General features: G+C 38.6%; 1 protein-coding gene across 2 annotated transcripts in view; it reads left to right on the forward strand.

Annotated features, from left to right (window-relative positions):
• The window catches only part of CNTNAP5 (contactin associated protein family member 5), an 858,994-nt gene extending 850,753 nt beyond the window's left edge, over nucleotides 1–8,241 (forward strand). For both annotated transcript variants that reach the window (XM_044242676.1, XM_044242675.1), the window contains 2 exons: nucleotides 925–1,098; nucleotides 6,590–8,241. In XM_044242676.1, coding sequence (XP_044098611.1) covers nucleotides 925–1,098; nucleotides 6,590–6,627 — 212 coding nt within the window. In that variant the 3' untranslated portion in view covers nucleotides 6,628–8,241. The remainder of the gene's footprint in view (nucleotides 1–924; nucleotides 1,099–6,589) is intronic.
• The last annotated feature ends 8,208 nt before the right edge of the window (nucleotides 8,242–16,449 follow it).

Raw genomic sequence — 16,449 nt, forward strand, 5'->3', positions numbered from 1 at the left:
GAAAGAAAAACAAAAACATTAAAATATGTGCTTTCTTGGGAATAAACTTATATTTGAATATCATAAATACTTCTCTTATTTTAATGTTGAAAATCCTATGTTCATTTATAGAACCATTCTCTCTTTAAAAGTCACCAGTTCCTACATTTTCACCCTCTTTTTGCTGACTTTGCTCTTCGCATCCCAAGAGGCTTCTTGGCAAAGGTACAGACAAGACCTTCGAGTCAGCGAGGGCAACTTGCCGAGTAAATGCAGTAAAATCACATGCAGTCAAAGCAGGCAGAAATCTGACCTAACTGGAAGAAGACTGTCATTTCAGTTGACTCTCAATCTCTGAACGACAGAGGCATACTGTCTCTGAGCTGTCCCATGCCTAGCAGAGTGCACAGCAGTGTAGGAACACCCTACATGTTTGGGAAGTTTGTCATTATTAACAAAACATGTTCAGCAAAGCAAACATATACCTTAAGTGAATTCACATCAGGAGAGCATACTTTGAAGTCTGGGACACTTCACCATGGTTTTCCAGGGTGCTAAAGTAGTTCTGAAACTTCTTGGTTGCAAGAAGTGGGAAATGATTAAATATGACAAATGTGCTAATTAAATGATTTTGTTGCATTCTTTAAATCAAGTCTTGAAGAAATAATTAAGAAGTCCTTTGCCAGTCTGAGTCCATGTTTATATGATGGCATTCTCTGATTTTCACTGGTTTTCTTCCTGGCCAGTCTGAAAGAGGAGATGTTTTTAGTATCTGAAGACTGAACACATTTCAGCTGGACTTCAGTTCTGGGCATGCGGTAGAGTTTGTTGTTTGGTTTCTTTTGTTTCTTTCTCCTAAGTGGGTTCCCTGTTTAGACTGAATCACCTCTTTTGAGTGCATGAACTGATGATTTCCTTCTCTCTTTCTTTCCTCTTTATCGACAGGAGTAATAGCGGTGGTGATATTCATCATCTTCTCTATCATCGGCATCATGACCCGGTTCCTTTACCAGCATAAGCAGTCACACCGTACTAACCAGATGAAGGAGAAGGAATACCCAGAAAATTTGGACAGTTCCTTTAGAAATGACATTGACTTGCAAAACACAGTGAGCGAGTGTAAGCGGGAATATTTCATCTGAAAACCTGCAGGGTCACCTAATATTCTCTTTTGGGTTGTTGTTAAATTTTTCTCCTTTCTCCTATCTTTTAATTTTGGTCATTCTCCTTTTCCTGTCTGTTTGCCAATTATTTTTGGCACATACCGGTATCAACCACAGCTTCGATCCCCTTGATCCAGCCCAGAAGACCAGGCAGCTATGGCCACTGCCTTCCTTTCTGACAAACTTATTGTGGTGATAATGATCACTCAAGAGACTGACTTTACTCCTCTAGACAAAGAAGAGACACATGTGTGCACATGTGCATATTTAGTTATGTATTTCCAGTTTCTAAGTAAGATGCACTCTTTAGTTCCACAGCCGTTCTGTCTCGCATTAAACCTCAGGCTTACTTTGAACCTGAGCTCTGTGACTTAGGCGTATGACACTCATCCTTGACATCCTCCCCCACCTCAAGTTCATTCCTACCAGGGAACTCAGGGTAAAGAAAAAAGATGCTAAAGGCCTGGTTCACTTCAGTGACACTTTTAAAGGAATAAGAGAGGTTTGTTTTGTGTTGATTTTCCTTACCATAGGACGCCCACAGCCCTAACTCATCACCTTTTTTCACTTTGACTCTTGTCCCCTGAATATTTCAAATATAGGATTCCTGATAGTAGTGAGCTATTCCTTTGCTCCTTTCTTACCACCCTCTCCTGGGGCTGACACTTTAGAACAGCACACAATAGCATAAACCTGGGGGAAGCATGGGGAATAGTAGCTTGAAACTAGAAGGTAAAAAAGAAAGCTGCTAGGAAGTAGATGTTCTATAACTTCAAAAATGCCTCTTCCAATTTTGTAAGAAATGTTAGATAGGTTTTTCTTGGAATTATTATACTGAGATATATATCTATATCTATATCTGTAGATATATATCTATTTCAGCATAAAGAAATTCTAATAAAAGTCTAAAATAGTACCCAGTTTCATTAAAGAGCTTAAACCATCTTAACTGAGCTTTAAAAACAAAACAAAAACAAAATAATAATTTTAAAAAAACTGCATGAAAGAAGAGAAATACCAAGCAGGATTCTTCCCTTCCATCCACTCACCAAAGATCTGGTGAATAAAGTGAATGCAGATTTCATGTTTTAGGGCAAACACAATGACCCCACCTCTGTCCACGGAGCCATTCTCTGGGAGGCTCGGGATATACTGATTGATGGGGCATTATGGTTTGTCTAGCGAACCCTCACTGCTTAGTTTGAGGAATCCGTAGTTTCTACAATACATCACGTTTTCAAGTCATCTACACCCTGTGGATATAATGGCCCCCGCACACACCTTTTTATAGGCATAGACTCCCAGATGAGATGATGGTAAATTTCAGGGTCTTTGCCCCTCTTGATAACAAAGCTTTGAAAAAACACAGTTATTCCTTTAAAAAGGCATCTCAAACTCATCCACGAGGTAGTGGTAAGAATCCTGATGATTTTTGCTATGGCAATTGGTCTAACTCTTTGCCTAGAGGCCACCCTGGAGAAAAAGAGAAGGGGAAGACAACATCAATCCTCCAGAATGCTGGGGATGCCAGGATAATGATCCACAGATGTGGAAAGTACTTGCCGATTCTCTTTACAAGACAGATTCGGTTTGGGAAACAATTACCACATCGCAGTTTGCCAGCCTTGACAGGGAGCAGAAATTCCATCTTGCTCTTAGAGTGTCTGTTGCCTCTGATTATTTAACACTCCCCAGCGTGGTCAGGCTCCCAATAAGGAACTCATTAGCTCCATCTCATTTCAAATCCATTTCAGGGTTTTCTTTCAGTGTCTGAGCACATGGGTAAGGATTCGGTTTGTAATTCTATTTCTCAATTTTAAGATGTTCTAAATATATATTCTCTTCTTAAAACTTTCTGTGGATTCTTAATCACTCCATTAAATGATTTTTCTAGTCAGTTTATTTAAAGTGATTCCAACATGGACATCTTTTTTTTTTTTTTCCTCCTCTAACTTTTCTGAATTAGATCCATGATCCATTAATAAGAGGAACGACCTTTAAATATTGTCTGCTCCTGCCCTGTCCACCCCTATTTCCAGTTTTCACTTTTGAACTTTCTATTTTCATAAAAAGAGTGTATAAATCAGCTTTTTGCTTGGTTACATAGTCCTTTGTCCCCTGAAATAAAAGTTACCATGAAGTGCAGTGGGTTTAGCCTGAAGCATCTCCAATAGTGAAGTGGAAAGGCAAAGGAAGGTGTGAGTAATAAAACCGGAAACCCTCATTATTCAAGTCTCTGAAAAGCAAGGACTCTATCTTGCTGACATAGTGCTGATATAAGGAATGGAGAACCCAGAGTATTTGCTTTCCTCATCTACCTGCATATGTTCATAGGGAGCTCTGTAGGGTAAAGAATCTGTGATGCTCTATCCTTGCCACATCTGCACCACAGAATCCACCAGCACACCTCCCTGCGCACGTAGACGATGTATACATACACATGACAACGTATCACAGACCTAGAAACCAATGCCAAGACCGTGCAATCTACTCTTACAAGTAGAGTCTCAGGGCTAAACCAGAATTACTTTTACAGGGTTGGATTGTTTCATAACCCCAGAGAACACTAACTTTCACTAGATGTATGTGGAAATAAGCAAGCTGCTCCCTCCAAAGCAAAACACAATTTTCACTCAGAAATAAGTGCTATCTCTGCCTGTCTTTCCTCAGTGGTACTAAATCCATGTAGTCTTGTGCAATTGTTCAAGTGTGTGAGTGTTTGGATCTTTGAGTGATTATAATCTAAAACAAATAGTCATTGAAAGCATTCTGGCCCCTCCTTAACCACTGTTTTCTGCTTGGGTAATCAAGATTCCTGACATGCTCCACCAGCTGGACCACCACAACCCTCCACTGTAACCCTCAGTCCTTGGCGACTGCTGATTGCAAAAAGATTTTACGGAGTATGGTCCCTTTACAGAAAAACCAAAAGCACCTATGCAGTTTCACACTCTAAGGGGGATATTTTATTGATGTAATTCCCACCAAACAAGCCTATTTATATAAGCAGCAGTACATTTGCTTACCCTAAATTATATTCAACGCCCACTGCATCACTCATTGTGCATATAGGTTAGACTGCCGTGGTCTCTATGAGAATTCATCTAGAGCATTAGACATTTCTCACTTCTCTAGATACATATTTATGGATAGTTTAGCCTCTTCTATTCATTCTAAACTTCGTATGGGAGATTTATTTTAAGTGTCCTAAGCCTGATTCTATAAAAGTTTCTGTTCTCATTAGTAATGACAGAGGTGGTACTAACCTGACTTCTACCCTCTGTTAGCCCCAGGCCCACCACAAGGTAGCAGGAGCAGGATAGGAACAAAAGAAATAGATTCTTCCCTTTCTTAATTCATTATGACTTATTTATTGAATGCCCAGTACTCCAAGGGTTGCACTAGACATGGACTGTACACATATAAATTATACCTTGTTCTTGCCCTTGGAGGGGCTCAAAGTCTATCAGGGGAGGTGCATATTGTTCTATAGAATGTAGAGTGAAGGTCCTGAGCAATCATTTTTGCAAAGACTTGGCTAGACACATAAATGGATAAATTTTGGGAAGATATTCATAATTTTTTTCTTGTATATTCTACCTTCCATAAACTGCCTTGTTTCTCTTCTTCAAAGCAAATACCTATCTATTCAGATACTTTTCTGTAGAGGGAGACTGATTAACTCTTTAGGAACAGCAGGAAATGATGGTCCTTGTCTGTAAAGTACCTTGGAGGAAGTGCCATTCTCTCCATTCTTGCTTCATTTCAGGTTGGGGTATTCTGAAAATCCTCCTTCCCATCAGTCAGACCTGACAGTTGATGGCCTGGGGACTCTCTACGGGATAGGGACAGCAATCTCCACTTTCACTCCCCTCCTCTTTTTTCTGTTTTTTTCAAGCCATGTGTTTATGACCTCTTGTGTCTCATTTGCTCTTCTAAATGTCCTTTAAGGTGTCTGCTGTCCTTCCACCCCTCCTAAAACCCTTCTTTGTCCCCACAAACAATTTGACTCTACTTAAAATGATCTCAGAGAACTAGATGAAGTATCTTCAAGTAAATAACTGACTAAAAGTTGTCCATCTAAGTGAGGTCTCACCTCTGTGCCCTGAGTGAATTTTTTCAATCCAGAAAGTCACACCTGTCTCTTCTCTGCAGGAAGCTCATTCACTTGGAGAAGTCACACTGGGAAGCTAAAAACAGAGTGTCTTCTCCAGGATATATTCAGGGAAATAGAAGCCAGGCTGTTGAAATCTTTCTTTAAAAAGCCTTGACAGTTTGTCCACCAATGCCCTGGGTTCCTTTGAATTCCCCCATAGCTGCAATCCATCAAATCCACATTGTAACACCAGCCTGCTAAGGGGAATCTGAGACAGTGTGTAGCTCTGCTACTCATTTTTCTTTAGCCTAAAGGCTTTGACATACTTAGGCTTCAATTGTCCTACACGTCGCAAGTGGATCAAGTAAATAAAGAGATTTCCTTGTTTTTGCAGATGTGAGAGTGGTTAATGAAATAAGGTGTAAGCAAACCCCAAACTTTTAGAATACATGGAGGATAACTGAGTGCTATTTCATGTCTCTCATGCAGTTTGACAATGTTTTCTTGAAAAAAAAAACAAAAAACAAAAAACACTTAGTGTAATTGAATTTCTTCCACATACTGTTCTTGTTTCTTTCTCCACCTGTCCTCTCTTCCCCTCATCAGCCCCCTTATTTGGTGAGCATATAGTATATAGATTTAGATGTCTCCAATTTTCATCTCTGCTCCCACAAATCCTGAGTAGTTGAACCTCTTAAAGGGAAAAACAGTATAAACAGACACATACATAAAGACTTTGTAAAATAGGGCTGTTAGTCCAGGTTTCTCCAGGATGTCACATATACACATCTGTTCAGTAGGGATAGATTTCCTTTTGAGTTGGCAATTGTTTGAAACCTTCATATGAGGTTTTAATATTGAACTCTTCCTATGTTTGAGTGATTTTTCTCTTATTTTGCACTAAAGTACTCTGAGGAAGAACAGAAAAGCACATTTTTTTAGTGAAATATTGTACTTTGTAAGCTAGTTGTCTGTCTTTTGTAATGTTTATAGACTACAAAGTGGCTGAGCAGACATGAGCAAGGATAAAGGCGAAAGTTGGTGTTGGTGTTTTGACCACACCTGCTGAGAACATGCTGAGGTGCAGGAGGGAATCTGTGGCAATAGTTGGTGGCCGTCTCAGGTGTGGAGGGTTATTGCTCCCACTATAGATCAGTGGCAGCAGCTCTTCCCACTTTCGTGGCTCCTAATTCAGGAGTCCCTTCAATACATTTAGATAACTGTCTTACATATTAGGGAAAGAGGCAATATCATGGGGTATGCATGAAGAATTCATTACCCACCTTTGCATGACAATTTTTTTTTTTTACCCTTCCCAGCCCTACACTAACCACATCTTTTTCTTTTTCAGTATTTTTATTTCATCAGGATTTTCCCAGGATGCTTTAGTGCTGTCATCACAATGATACACCCTGCTCAGGTTGAACACCCAGACACAATTTTAAGGGAAATAAACTGTCAAAAAACTCTTTAGATCCACAGTCCTGAATCAAAACTCACATATGTATAAGGCTAGAGGTCCTGAAATCAGTCTAAGGGTCCTTCTTTCCCCTTCGTTGGTCCTGCCATAGGATGACACATTATAAAAACATGTGATATTCTCCATCCCTAACAATGAATACTACCAGGAACCCACTATCTAACACTACTTGGGAACACTGGCTTTCTCAATCATTCCCAGTGACACAGAAAATTACAAAATACCAGGATAAAATTGGAAGAGTAGTACTAGACCATGACCAAAGGTGAATCTAATTGTTTCATAATTAAATCCTTGTCTTCTTTTCATTTGCATCATGTTATTTCATGCTTCAGATGCCAGCAGCAGCCTCTGAAGATAGGTTCTAGGCATGCAGGAGGAACATTGCATTGCCCTGCAGACTCATTGGAAGGCCCATAAGTAGAAACTTTCAGTGAAACTTTGAGGGATAATACTATCAGGCATCTGCCTAGTCATATTTTTCCACTATAGTCAACCCCATCCCAAAGGCTTTACATGAAATATTAACATAATCTCTTCTATTTGAATGGCAGTGTCAACTTATGTAACCTTGCTCTGCCTTAAATATCCATGCAAAAAAAAAAAAAAAAATACCAAACCTTGCTTTAAAGCAGCATAGTTATAGTGTAAGAGGGACTTCCCATTTAGGGAGGTCCAACACCAAGACTTTTCTCCTTCTGAAGCTGGTAGTTGGCAGGCCATCTGATACCCTGTAATGTTTTAGGCTGTCACTTCCCTCAGTCAACAGGAAGAAGAAAAATGTGTCCAGGGTTGTCACTGGAGATACAAATGCAGGCTAAAGGGGAACCAGGAGTCTGCCTCTAGGATTTAATAGATAAGCAGTCAGAAAATGTTTTGTGGTAAAAGGCTGGATGATTTATACTTTAGGCTTTACAAACCAATAATAGTCTTGGTTGCAAATACTCACTTCTGCCTTGGTAGCAGGAAGTGGGGGCAAATATACACAAAGAGGCATGGCTATGTTCTAATAAAATTTTATTTACAAAAAACAGGGAATAGGTCATATTTGGCCTGTGGACTGCAGTTTGCAGATCTCTACATCAGAACGTTACCATGCCCATTTCAAATGGGAGATCCATCTCTCTCTGGCATGCAGTGGCCCTCTTTTTTGAGGAATTAGGAGTGGGGAGATTATTTTTTGACAAACAAACAATAAAATGCAAAATAACCTCTCCCCCCAAAATCTATATGTCAGACTTTTTGTTATGGCAAAAGCACAAAACAGGTCACCTCCTTTTGTAGATCTGGCAGAGTCTAGCTTTTCCTTTGGACCTTCTCATTTTTATTCTTAAAAGAGAATCCCAAGTGATGTTGCCTCGTTCCAAGTCCTTTTTGTAGACCACGTAACATGTCTTAATACACTGTATGGGGAAAAATAAAAGTTAGCCTTAGATTTCTTTGTTTTCTATGGTTACTGTTGTACAGAAGGAAGACTTAAACTGTAAATAATGTATATTTAATAAAGAGAGAATTTTGTATGATTTTGTGTGGAAGCCAAATGTCTCTTGCTGTGTTTTCTTGGGTTAATGAGGAGTCAAACAATTAATCCCTTAGCTGCCATTCTTATCCCTTAGACCATTAACTCCCAGACAACATGGCCTGTGGTGTTGCTGAAGAAACATGAAACTCCCACTCCCTGGGTTTATTGATTTCAAGAGGCCTGAAAGTGTGGTCATGGGCTGTCTCATCACTCAGCTGAATTATACTCGCCTGCATGCCTGGCTTACATGTGTACAAGAGTAATCTTGTTGGCTTGGTCAAAAGTCTTGTACAGGGCTCTGGAGGCATCCTGGCTTCAGCTCCCCATGTAAAATCCTGGGCCTCTGTGAGGCCATCGTCAGTTCCCATTTTCAGCAGCCACATTTCTTATCTTGTCTCACTTTCCCTTTCTTTTCAGAACCCTAAGCCCAACTGGACTCTATGTGTTAAACATCCATTTTCATGAAATAGAACTCACTTCATAAGTTCCTTATTAACAGTTCTGTGTATGGGGTAGTTGGTCAACAACTAGAAATTAAAGCCTGGCAAAGTTTTTTAGACAGGAAAGTGATAATGTCAGATTTACCTTTAAAAAAAAAAAACACATCTCACTTCTCAATGAAGAACAGGCTATAGGGGAAGAAGAGGGGGGGAGGAAAGAACAGTTAGGACCCATCATTCTTTTTTTTTTTTTCTTTTTATAAGATTTTATTTATTTATTTGACAGACAGAGATCACAAGTAGGCAGAGAGGCAGGCAGAGAGAGAGGAGGGGAAGCAGGCTCCCTGCTGAGCAGACAGCCCAATGTGGGGCTCCATCCGAGGATTCTGGGATCATAACCTGAGCTGAAGGCAGAGGCTTTAACCCAGTGAGCCATCTGGGCATCCCAGGACCCAATCATTCTGATAGAGGACAATGGTGGTTTGGACTAAGACTCTTGTAGAAGACACTGTAATAGTAGCTGGTCCAGACAGAACCCAGAGGGCTTGATGATATACTCAAAGGAGATTGTGAGGGGAAGAAAGAAATCAAGAAAAACTAAATTTTAAGCATAAACAACTGAATGGACAGGAGAAAATAGCCTTGTTTTGGAGAATGGCAGCTGGGAGGTAGGAAGCATGAATCATGAATTCAATTTGGGATTTTGTTGTCTGAGATTCTGACTAAACAATACATAGAGATGTCAAGCAGGTATCTAGGTATATGTCTGTAGTTCAGGAGTGTGGTCTGGTCTGTACAGATACATGGGGACCTATTTATATGTATGTTCATGTAGAGGTGTACAAATATGGTAGAGATTCATAGACATCAGAGCCAGGCACACCATCAGGGCTCAAATCCCATTTTCTAGTTATGTGACTTGAAATAGATTAACTTCTATAATCTTTGGGTTTTGAAGATGTAAACTGGAAAATTATTAACAAAACATTTAGAATCCCTGAGTATCAAATGAAGTAATACATGCAAACCACTTAGCTATGTACAGGGCAGTGGAACCCTCCAGAAATGCTACCTGTCATTATATATCTCTTTATCATTTCCTAACATTTTGAAAACAAATGGACACATACCACACAGAACTTAATAGAGCCAGGCATAGAAAAGGCATTCATACTTTATTCTGCAAGAAGACTCAGTAGTAGTTCGCAAGCAGATTGGACTAGAAGAGGTCTTGAGTTCTAGCTCTGGCTCCGCTATAAATAAACCTTTAAGATGCCCTTTCCTCACAAAAGTGGGTACATAATTGTAAATAGTGAAACACATCAATTGTCTTAAATGTTTTCATTTTTTTTTTATATTGGAGAACTTGTCCTTACAGACTTTTAGCCAGAAAGTCAGAGTTCAGATTCCAACTCTACTAATTAGTAGCTGAAGGACAGCACATAAATAGGTCCTTTCTCATCTCTGAGGTTCAGTGCCTCATTCAATAGATTTTAAAATAATACTCAAGTACTAAAAATATATTAGTTTTCCCACCCTCTTTTTCATGAGCTGCTTTCTAGTCCCATGATATAATCAGAGAGTAACATGCAAATTTAATGAAGAACTGTGTTAATCTTACCCACTTGCCATATCTGTATTTGGTTTAAACCTGTAATATAAAAGAGAAAAAAAAGTCTCTGAGTCCAAGCAGACATAAAATATGTGGCAGAGGAACAGGGAAGGAATAACTTCATGGTATTTTTTTTTTAAGATTTTTTATTTATTTGACAGATCACAAGCAGGCAGAGAGGCAGGCAGAGAGAGAGGAGGAGGAAGCAGGTTCCCTGCTGAGCAGAGAGCCCGATGCGAGGCTCGATCCCAGGACCCTGGGATCATGACCTGAGCCAAAGGCAGAGGCTTTAACCACTGAGCCACCCAGGTGCCACAACTTCATGGTATTTTTCATACAATTTTTAAACTGTGTGTGAATTGATTACATTGCTCATGGGGGTTCAAAAAAACAAAAAATTTCCAAGAGCCAACATATGATCAGGTAGATGAGCTCACAGCGTCTGCACATCTGAGACAGGTTGTACAGTCTCTGACACCAGTGTGCCGGCTGCTGAAAGCCCAGTGTGGAATGTGATACCCGTCCGTGGGGAGGAAACACCATCGCTAACTAATGACAGCACTGACTAGCCGAAAAGGCAAATCTACTTCAGCCTTGTCCTCTGAGGAGCTTCAACTGTTCAAATAGGCCTTAGAGAATTAAAGCCTGTCTTAGAGCATATCTTTCAATGAACAGAGGACAAACGCCATTAAGGGAAAGCTCAGGAGGGCACTCCTGGTGAAAGGGCAGGTGGTAGCTCTCAAGTCCCTGACACTTTGGTTTGGAGAGTGTAACGACTTGACTTTGTCTCCCATGGCCTTTTGTTGTGTGCAAAGCTCTCATTTAAGAGATACTGACTTTATGAAGATAACTGGCATGAGCCAAGTACCCTCATACAATAGTAATGTAATAACAAAATAATTACCAATTGCTGTGACTTAGTATATGTCAGGTACTTATACACACTACTTTTTTTTTTTTTGTTTGTCATAATGAAACTATTGACAGGTATTGTTTTTCTCCTTTTTTTCAGATAAATATATCTAGTGTGAGAAAATTAATTTTTTAAAAGAACTGCACAGTCTTTGATTATACAGACAGTTGGATTCAATGCCTACTGTGTTATCTGTGTAGCCTTAGACAAGAATCTTACCCTCAGCTTCCCATCTGGAAAATAGGAATGTTAACGCCCATTTCCTAGATTGATATGAGTGGTTCCTGGAATAGTGAAGATTTAACCAATTTCAGCCTTAAAACCACATCTAGCCATACCCAAATACAGCTAAAACAAATTCAAATATTGTATTTTGACCTGGTACAACTGCTCTGTCCTTGGCTTCTACTGCTCAATGAAATTAGATGAAAATCTCCAACTAGAAAGATAAATAGAAAGCCTCTAAGTAGAAAACTGAGGGGTTCTCAGTCAATAGCCATTTACACTGAAATAACACTGAAACTGAGATACCAAGAGAGTATGTAGGAATCATTTTGTGTCTGTACGAAACTCTCTGTGATGCACCTTCTTGCCCAGCCAATCCCTGTGAATGAGAAGTGTAGCTGATTTTACTTGTCAGATGTCTTAAGAGGCAGAGTGCTTCTGGAAGAGAATAGCATTATCCAATGTTTACTTAAAGCCAGAGCCCATAGAAAACATTTTGAGCACAGAAACTTACAACAACAAAAAAAAAACAATTGTTCCTTTCCAATGAATAGATGAGATTTTCCATCAGCCATGGCACCATCTTGGAATTCTGGAGGGATGTTCATGTTGTAGTGTATTGCAATGCCTGTGGATCTTCCCTTTGGGTGTCTGTGAAGGGGCTGGTGAGCTTTTTAAGGAGACTTTATGATGGGACATTAATTGAAAGCCTGCAGTGTTGTAGATGGTAAACTCCCCATTTATGCCTTGTTATTTAAATTATAAGGAAAGGCAAAGTTAAAAACAAAACTGTCAGAAATCAAATAAAAATGTATCAATATCTTGTGATGTGTATATACGTTCTTTAGCATTTTATCTTATTAAAAAAGACATTTTGTCATCCTTTAGATATCTTTTTTGTATTATTTTTACAGTGTAATATGAACTTTACTTAACTTTTGACAGTAACCATTAATTTCTTCTCTAATTCATTCATCAACAAATATTACTCAGAAATTTTGATGTGGATTTTGAGTAAGATGATAGGAATAATACCATAACCCTTGGGGAGTCCAGCACATGAACAACATGCCTATATAGCAGGTGCTATAGAGAATGCCCAGGTTCCAATTAACACACATGAGCAGGGAGCAGGTATTTGACTAAACAAGGTGTGGTTTCAGTTGTGTCTTATAGGTCTAGAGGATAATCAGAAGTTAAGTTGAAAATGGCATGTAGGAGAATGAAAATGGCATTTGAAAAAAAGCACCGAGGAAAGAGTGAGTGTGCCAATTCAGGAAATTGTACATAGCTCAATATGGCTTAGAATGAGGTTAGAAGTTCTTTTCCAAAATTGACAGGCAACTCAGCAAAGATGTGACAATGACCTTTTACATCAAAGTTTCCTCACTGGAATAGGGAAAGCAAAGATGACAAATAAGGGATGTGCAAAAGTGAAATGGAATTATTTTTTCGGTTATAACATATGCAAGCAAGCATTAGATGGGATTTGATTTCAGAAGATTTCCATTTGGTCCCAACCCTCTCATCTCAACTGCGTAGACTAGGAACAGTTGAACCACTATTTTGAGCTTTAGGTATCTAATTTATAATATGAGTTGTTTTCAGTAATTAATAAAAGAAATACAAAAGCATCTTTTAAAACTATACAGAGCAATACAAATATTAGTTATTATTATTGCACTTTCAAACCCAGAGTGGGAGAAATATCCATCAAATATGGCAGGGCCAGATAGTAAATATTTGGGGCTTTAAAGGTTAGTGTCTGTTGTAAGCACTTAATTCTGCTGTTTTAGTTGAAAACAGCTATGTACCCTGTAAGTGAATGAACATGGTTGAGTTCCAAAAGCATGGAAACTGAAATTTAAATTTCATATAACTTTTATACCCAATGAAATTTTTTCTTCTTTTTATTTTGTTAAACTGTTTATAAATGCAAAAAGATATGCTTAGCTCACAGGCTATACAAAAAAACAAAACAACACAAAAACAAAACAAACAAACAAAAAACAATTGGCCGGATTTGACCTATAGGTCATACTTTGCAAACCCCTTAATTAGACAAACATTCATTGAATTTGAAGTCTATCCCCTTTTAGCATAGAAGGTAGAAATATAAAATATACGCTTGTTTTCTTTTGGAGATTAATACCATGAAAATGTACACACAATATAGAAAATAAGGCTGAGAATGTGGAGAAGTCTCTGAACGTTGTGAAATTCACGAGATCCAGACTGCCCTTGAGCTGATTGAATGGGGAAAGGTATAAAGCAGACTGGTGGGTTCCTGGGGCCACAGCTTTGACAGGTATGGGCTGGATTACCTCAGATTCCTGCTTACCTCAAAATGTTGCTATGGGAATAAGAAACAAAAGAGACTATGAATATGAAAACACCTGTTATACATAAAACATATATAAATGTGAGTTACAATGGAGACTCTGTCATAATCTTGTTTGTTCAGCTTGAGAGACCCAAAGGAAGTTGAAGTTAACAACTTTTACAGAAGCCACAGGATATGACCATATTACACATATAATTGTGTGATTAAGTTAATTAAGTTAAGCAACTATAAAGGGAAACAAACGTTATTGTGGATAAAAGCAGTTTTGTTTGCTTAGCATAGATGATGTCAATGCATAGGAAGATTCATCAGTTTTAAGCTTCTAAAACTTTGCATTGTTCATGGGCAATAGATATAGTAAGATACTGATTCCTTATTCCTTTGGTGAGGAATCCCTGCAGGACTTTGGGTGGCTGGGGCACTCCAGCTGGTGACTTTGCCCAAAGTTCCTAAAATGATGTCATGTTTAAGTTGGCATTGTAGGGATGGTGAATCAAATTCTGTAATCCCAGATCTCCATTGTTGTATTGGGATTGACAATACAAACAAAATAGCTAAGCAGAAAGAATAAAGAAAGGCTATTTAAAGATTAAATTTAAGTAGACTACAGCTAGCAAGACAATGCCAAGCAAAGAAAGTAGGGGGGGTGGGGAGGAAGATGAAAATTTACATAAGACACTTGGTCAAAAGTCTTCTAGAAAAGAAGAGCTCTTGACATTGGGGAGGGTATGTGCTTTGGTGAGTGCTGTGAAGTGTGTAAATCTGGCGATTCACAGACCTGTACCCCTGGGGATAAAAATATATGTTTATAAAAAATAAAAAAAAATGTTAAAAAAAAAAAAGAAAAGAAGAGCTCTTAACAGAAACCCATAAAAATCCTGAGGGTTTGTATGACTTTTTTTACTTCTCACTTTTAACAAAACTGAATATGAATTTTTGAGTTAAATAACTGTCATTTTTGTTGCAAGGTCAAATCTGAATGTCGAAAGATAAAGAAGAACCAGGAACAGTGTCATATTTAAATCAGAAGAATTGAATGCCATGTTCTTCAGCCTTTCAATGGACTTGGCCATGATCCCTGGCATTGACCCTAACTACCTGTTCTAAAGACGGAAACATTCAGAAAAGTCAGAAAGAGAGAGAGAGAGAGAGAGAAAGGAAGAAAAAAAGAAAATCCTAGCAAACCATCAAATAATTCATCTGGGGTAACCTGAAATGGCATGGGATGTTATAGTATTAGAACACAAGATTCTGAAAGAAAGCAAATCTTTTTAGACCAATTTAATTTATTTCAGCAAAAAGGTATAAGAGTAAAAGAATAAGATGGAAAGAATTAACAGCCATCTCTCTTCTTTTCAAGAAGGCTTTTATGAATTCTATCTCAAAAGACTCCTCAAAAAATGATGACAATACAAACCTGAGTATACTATGTTGGTACAAAAATAACTGACTTTAAGAGAGATTATTTATGGGTTCCTGGGTGGCTCAGTGGGTTAAGCCACTGCCTTCGGCTCATGATCTCAGGGTCCTGGGATCGATTCCCGCATTGGGCTCTCTGCTCAGCAGGAAGCCTGCTTCCTCCTCTCTCTCTGCCTGCCTCTCTGCCTACCTGTGATCTCTCTCTGTAAAATAAATAAATAAAACCTTTAAAAAAAAAGTGATTATTTATAACTGAATCACAACTAGGGCCATAGATGTTATTTAATAATAATTTAGTCCTAGAATACATTTTAAAGGTTGTGATAACTCCTAAGAAGAAGAATCCATGAAACAAGATGGGATAGGGAGAAAGACAAACCATAAGTGACTCTTAATCTCACGAAACAAACTGTGGGTTGCTGGGGGGAGGGGGGTTGGGAGAAGGGGGTAGGGTTATGGACATTGGGGAGGGTATGTGCTTTTGGGTAAATTGGAAGGGGAGGTGAACCATGAGAGACTATGGACTCTGAAAAACAATCTGAGGGGTTTGAAGTGGCGGGGGGGTGGGAGGTTGGGGTACCAGGTGGTGGGTATTATAGAGGGCACGGCTTGCATGGAGCACTGGGTGTGGTGGAAAAATAATGAATACTGTTTTTCTGAAAATAAATAAATTAGAAAAAAAAAAGAAATTGAGCATACCAAATATATAGACAAACCTCACTAGGCAGAATTATTAATATAAAAGAAATAAATATATTTTGGGATGTTATTATACACTAACTAAAGTGTACTATTAAAAAAGAAGAAGAAGAAGAAAAGAAAAGTGACACAGCTTGATGAACCTTAAAGAAAATAACAAACACACTTATATCCATAAAGGGGATGGATTTGTACAGGAGAAAATAAACTGAGGTCAAAAAAGGCCATATTTAATGTAAGTAAAAGTCAAAATAAAGGACTCTTTCTCCTGTGTGTATTCTTCAAAGATGCCGTATATATCGGCCGTTCAGTTCTTCTCTTGCAACACAGGCGTGCCTGTGTTATTTGAGATTTTGCTTACCAATTACCTGTTTCTATGTTTGCCTGTCAGTCTCTGAGCATTTTGAGTGCAGTGGCAAGCCTTAATAGCCTCTCCCATACACAAAAGGGAAAACATGGAAAATATAAAAGGCTTTGGGCCACCCATTCATATTGTTGGATGGATCAATTGTTAAATGTCAGACTAAAATACCATGATAACTTTATGGAGGAATGTG

This window comes from Neovison vison, chromosome 3 (genome assembly GCF_020171115.1).
Source record: "Neovison vison isolate M4711 chromosome 3, ASM_NN_V1, whole genome shotgun sequence".
Lineage (NCBI taxonomy): Eukaryota > Metazoa > Chordata > Mammalia > Carnivora > Mustelidae > Neogale > Neogale vison.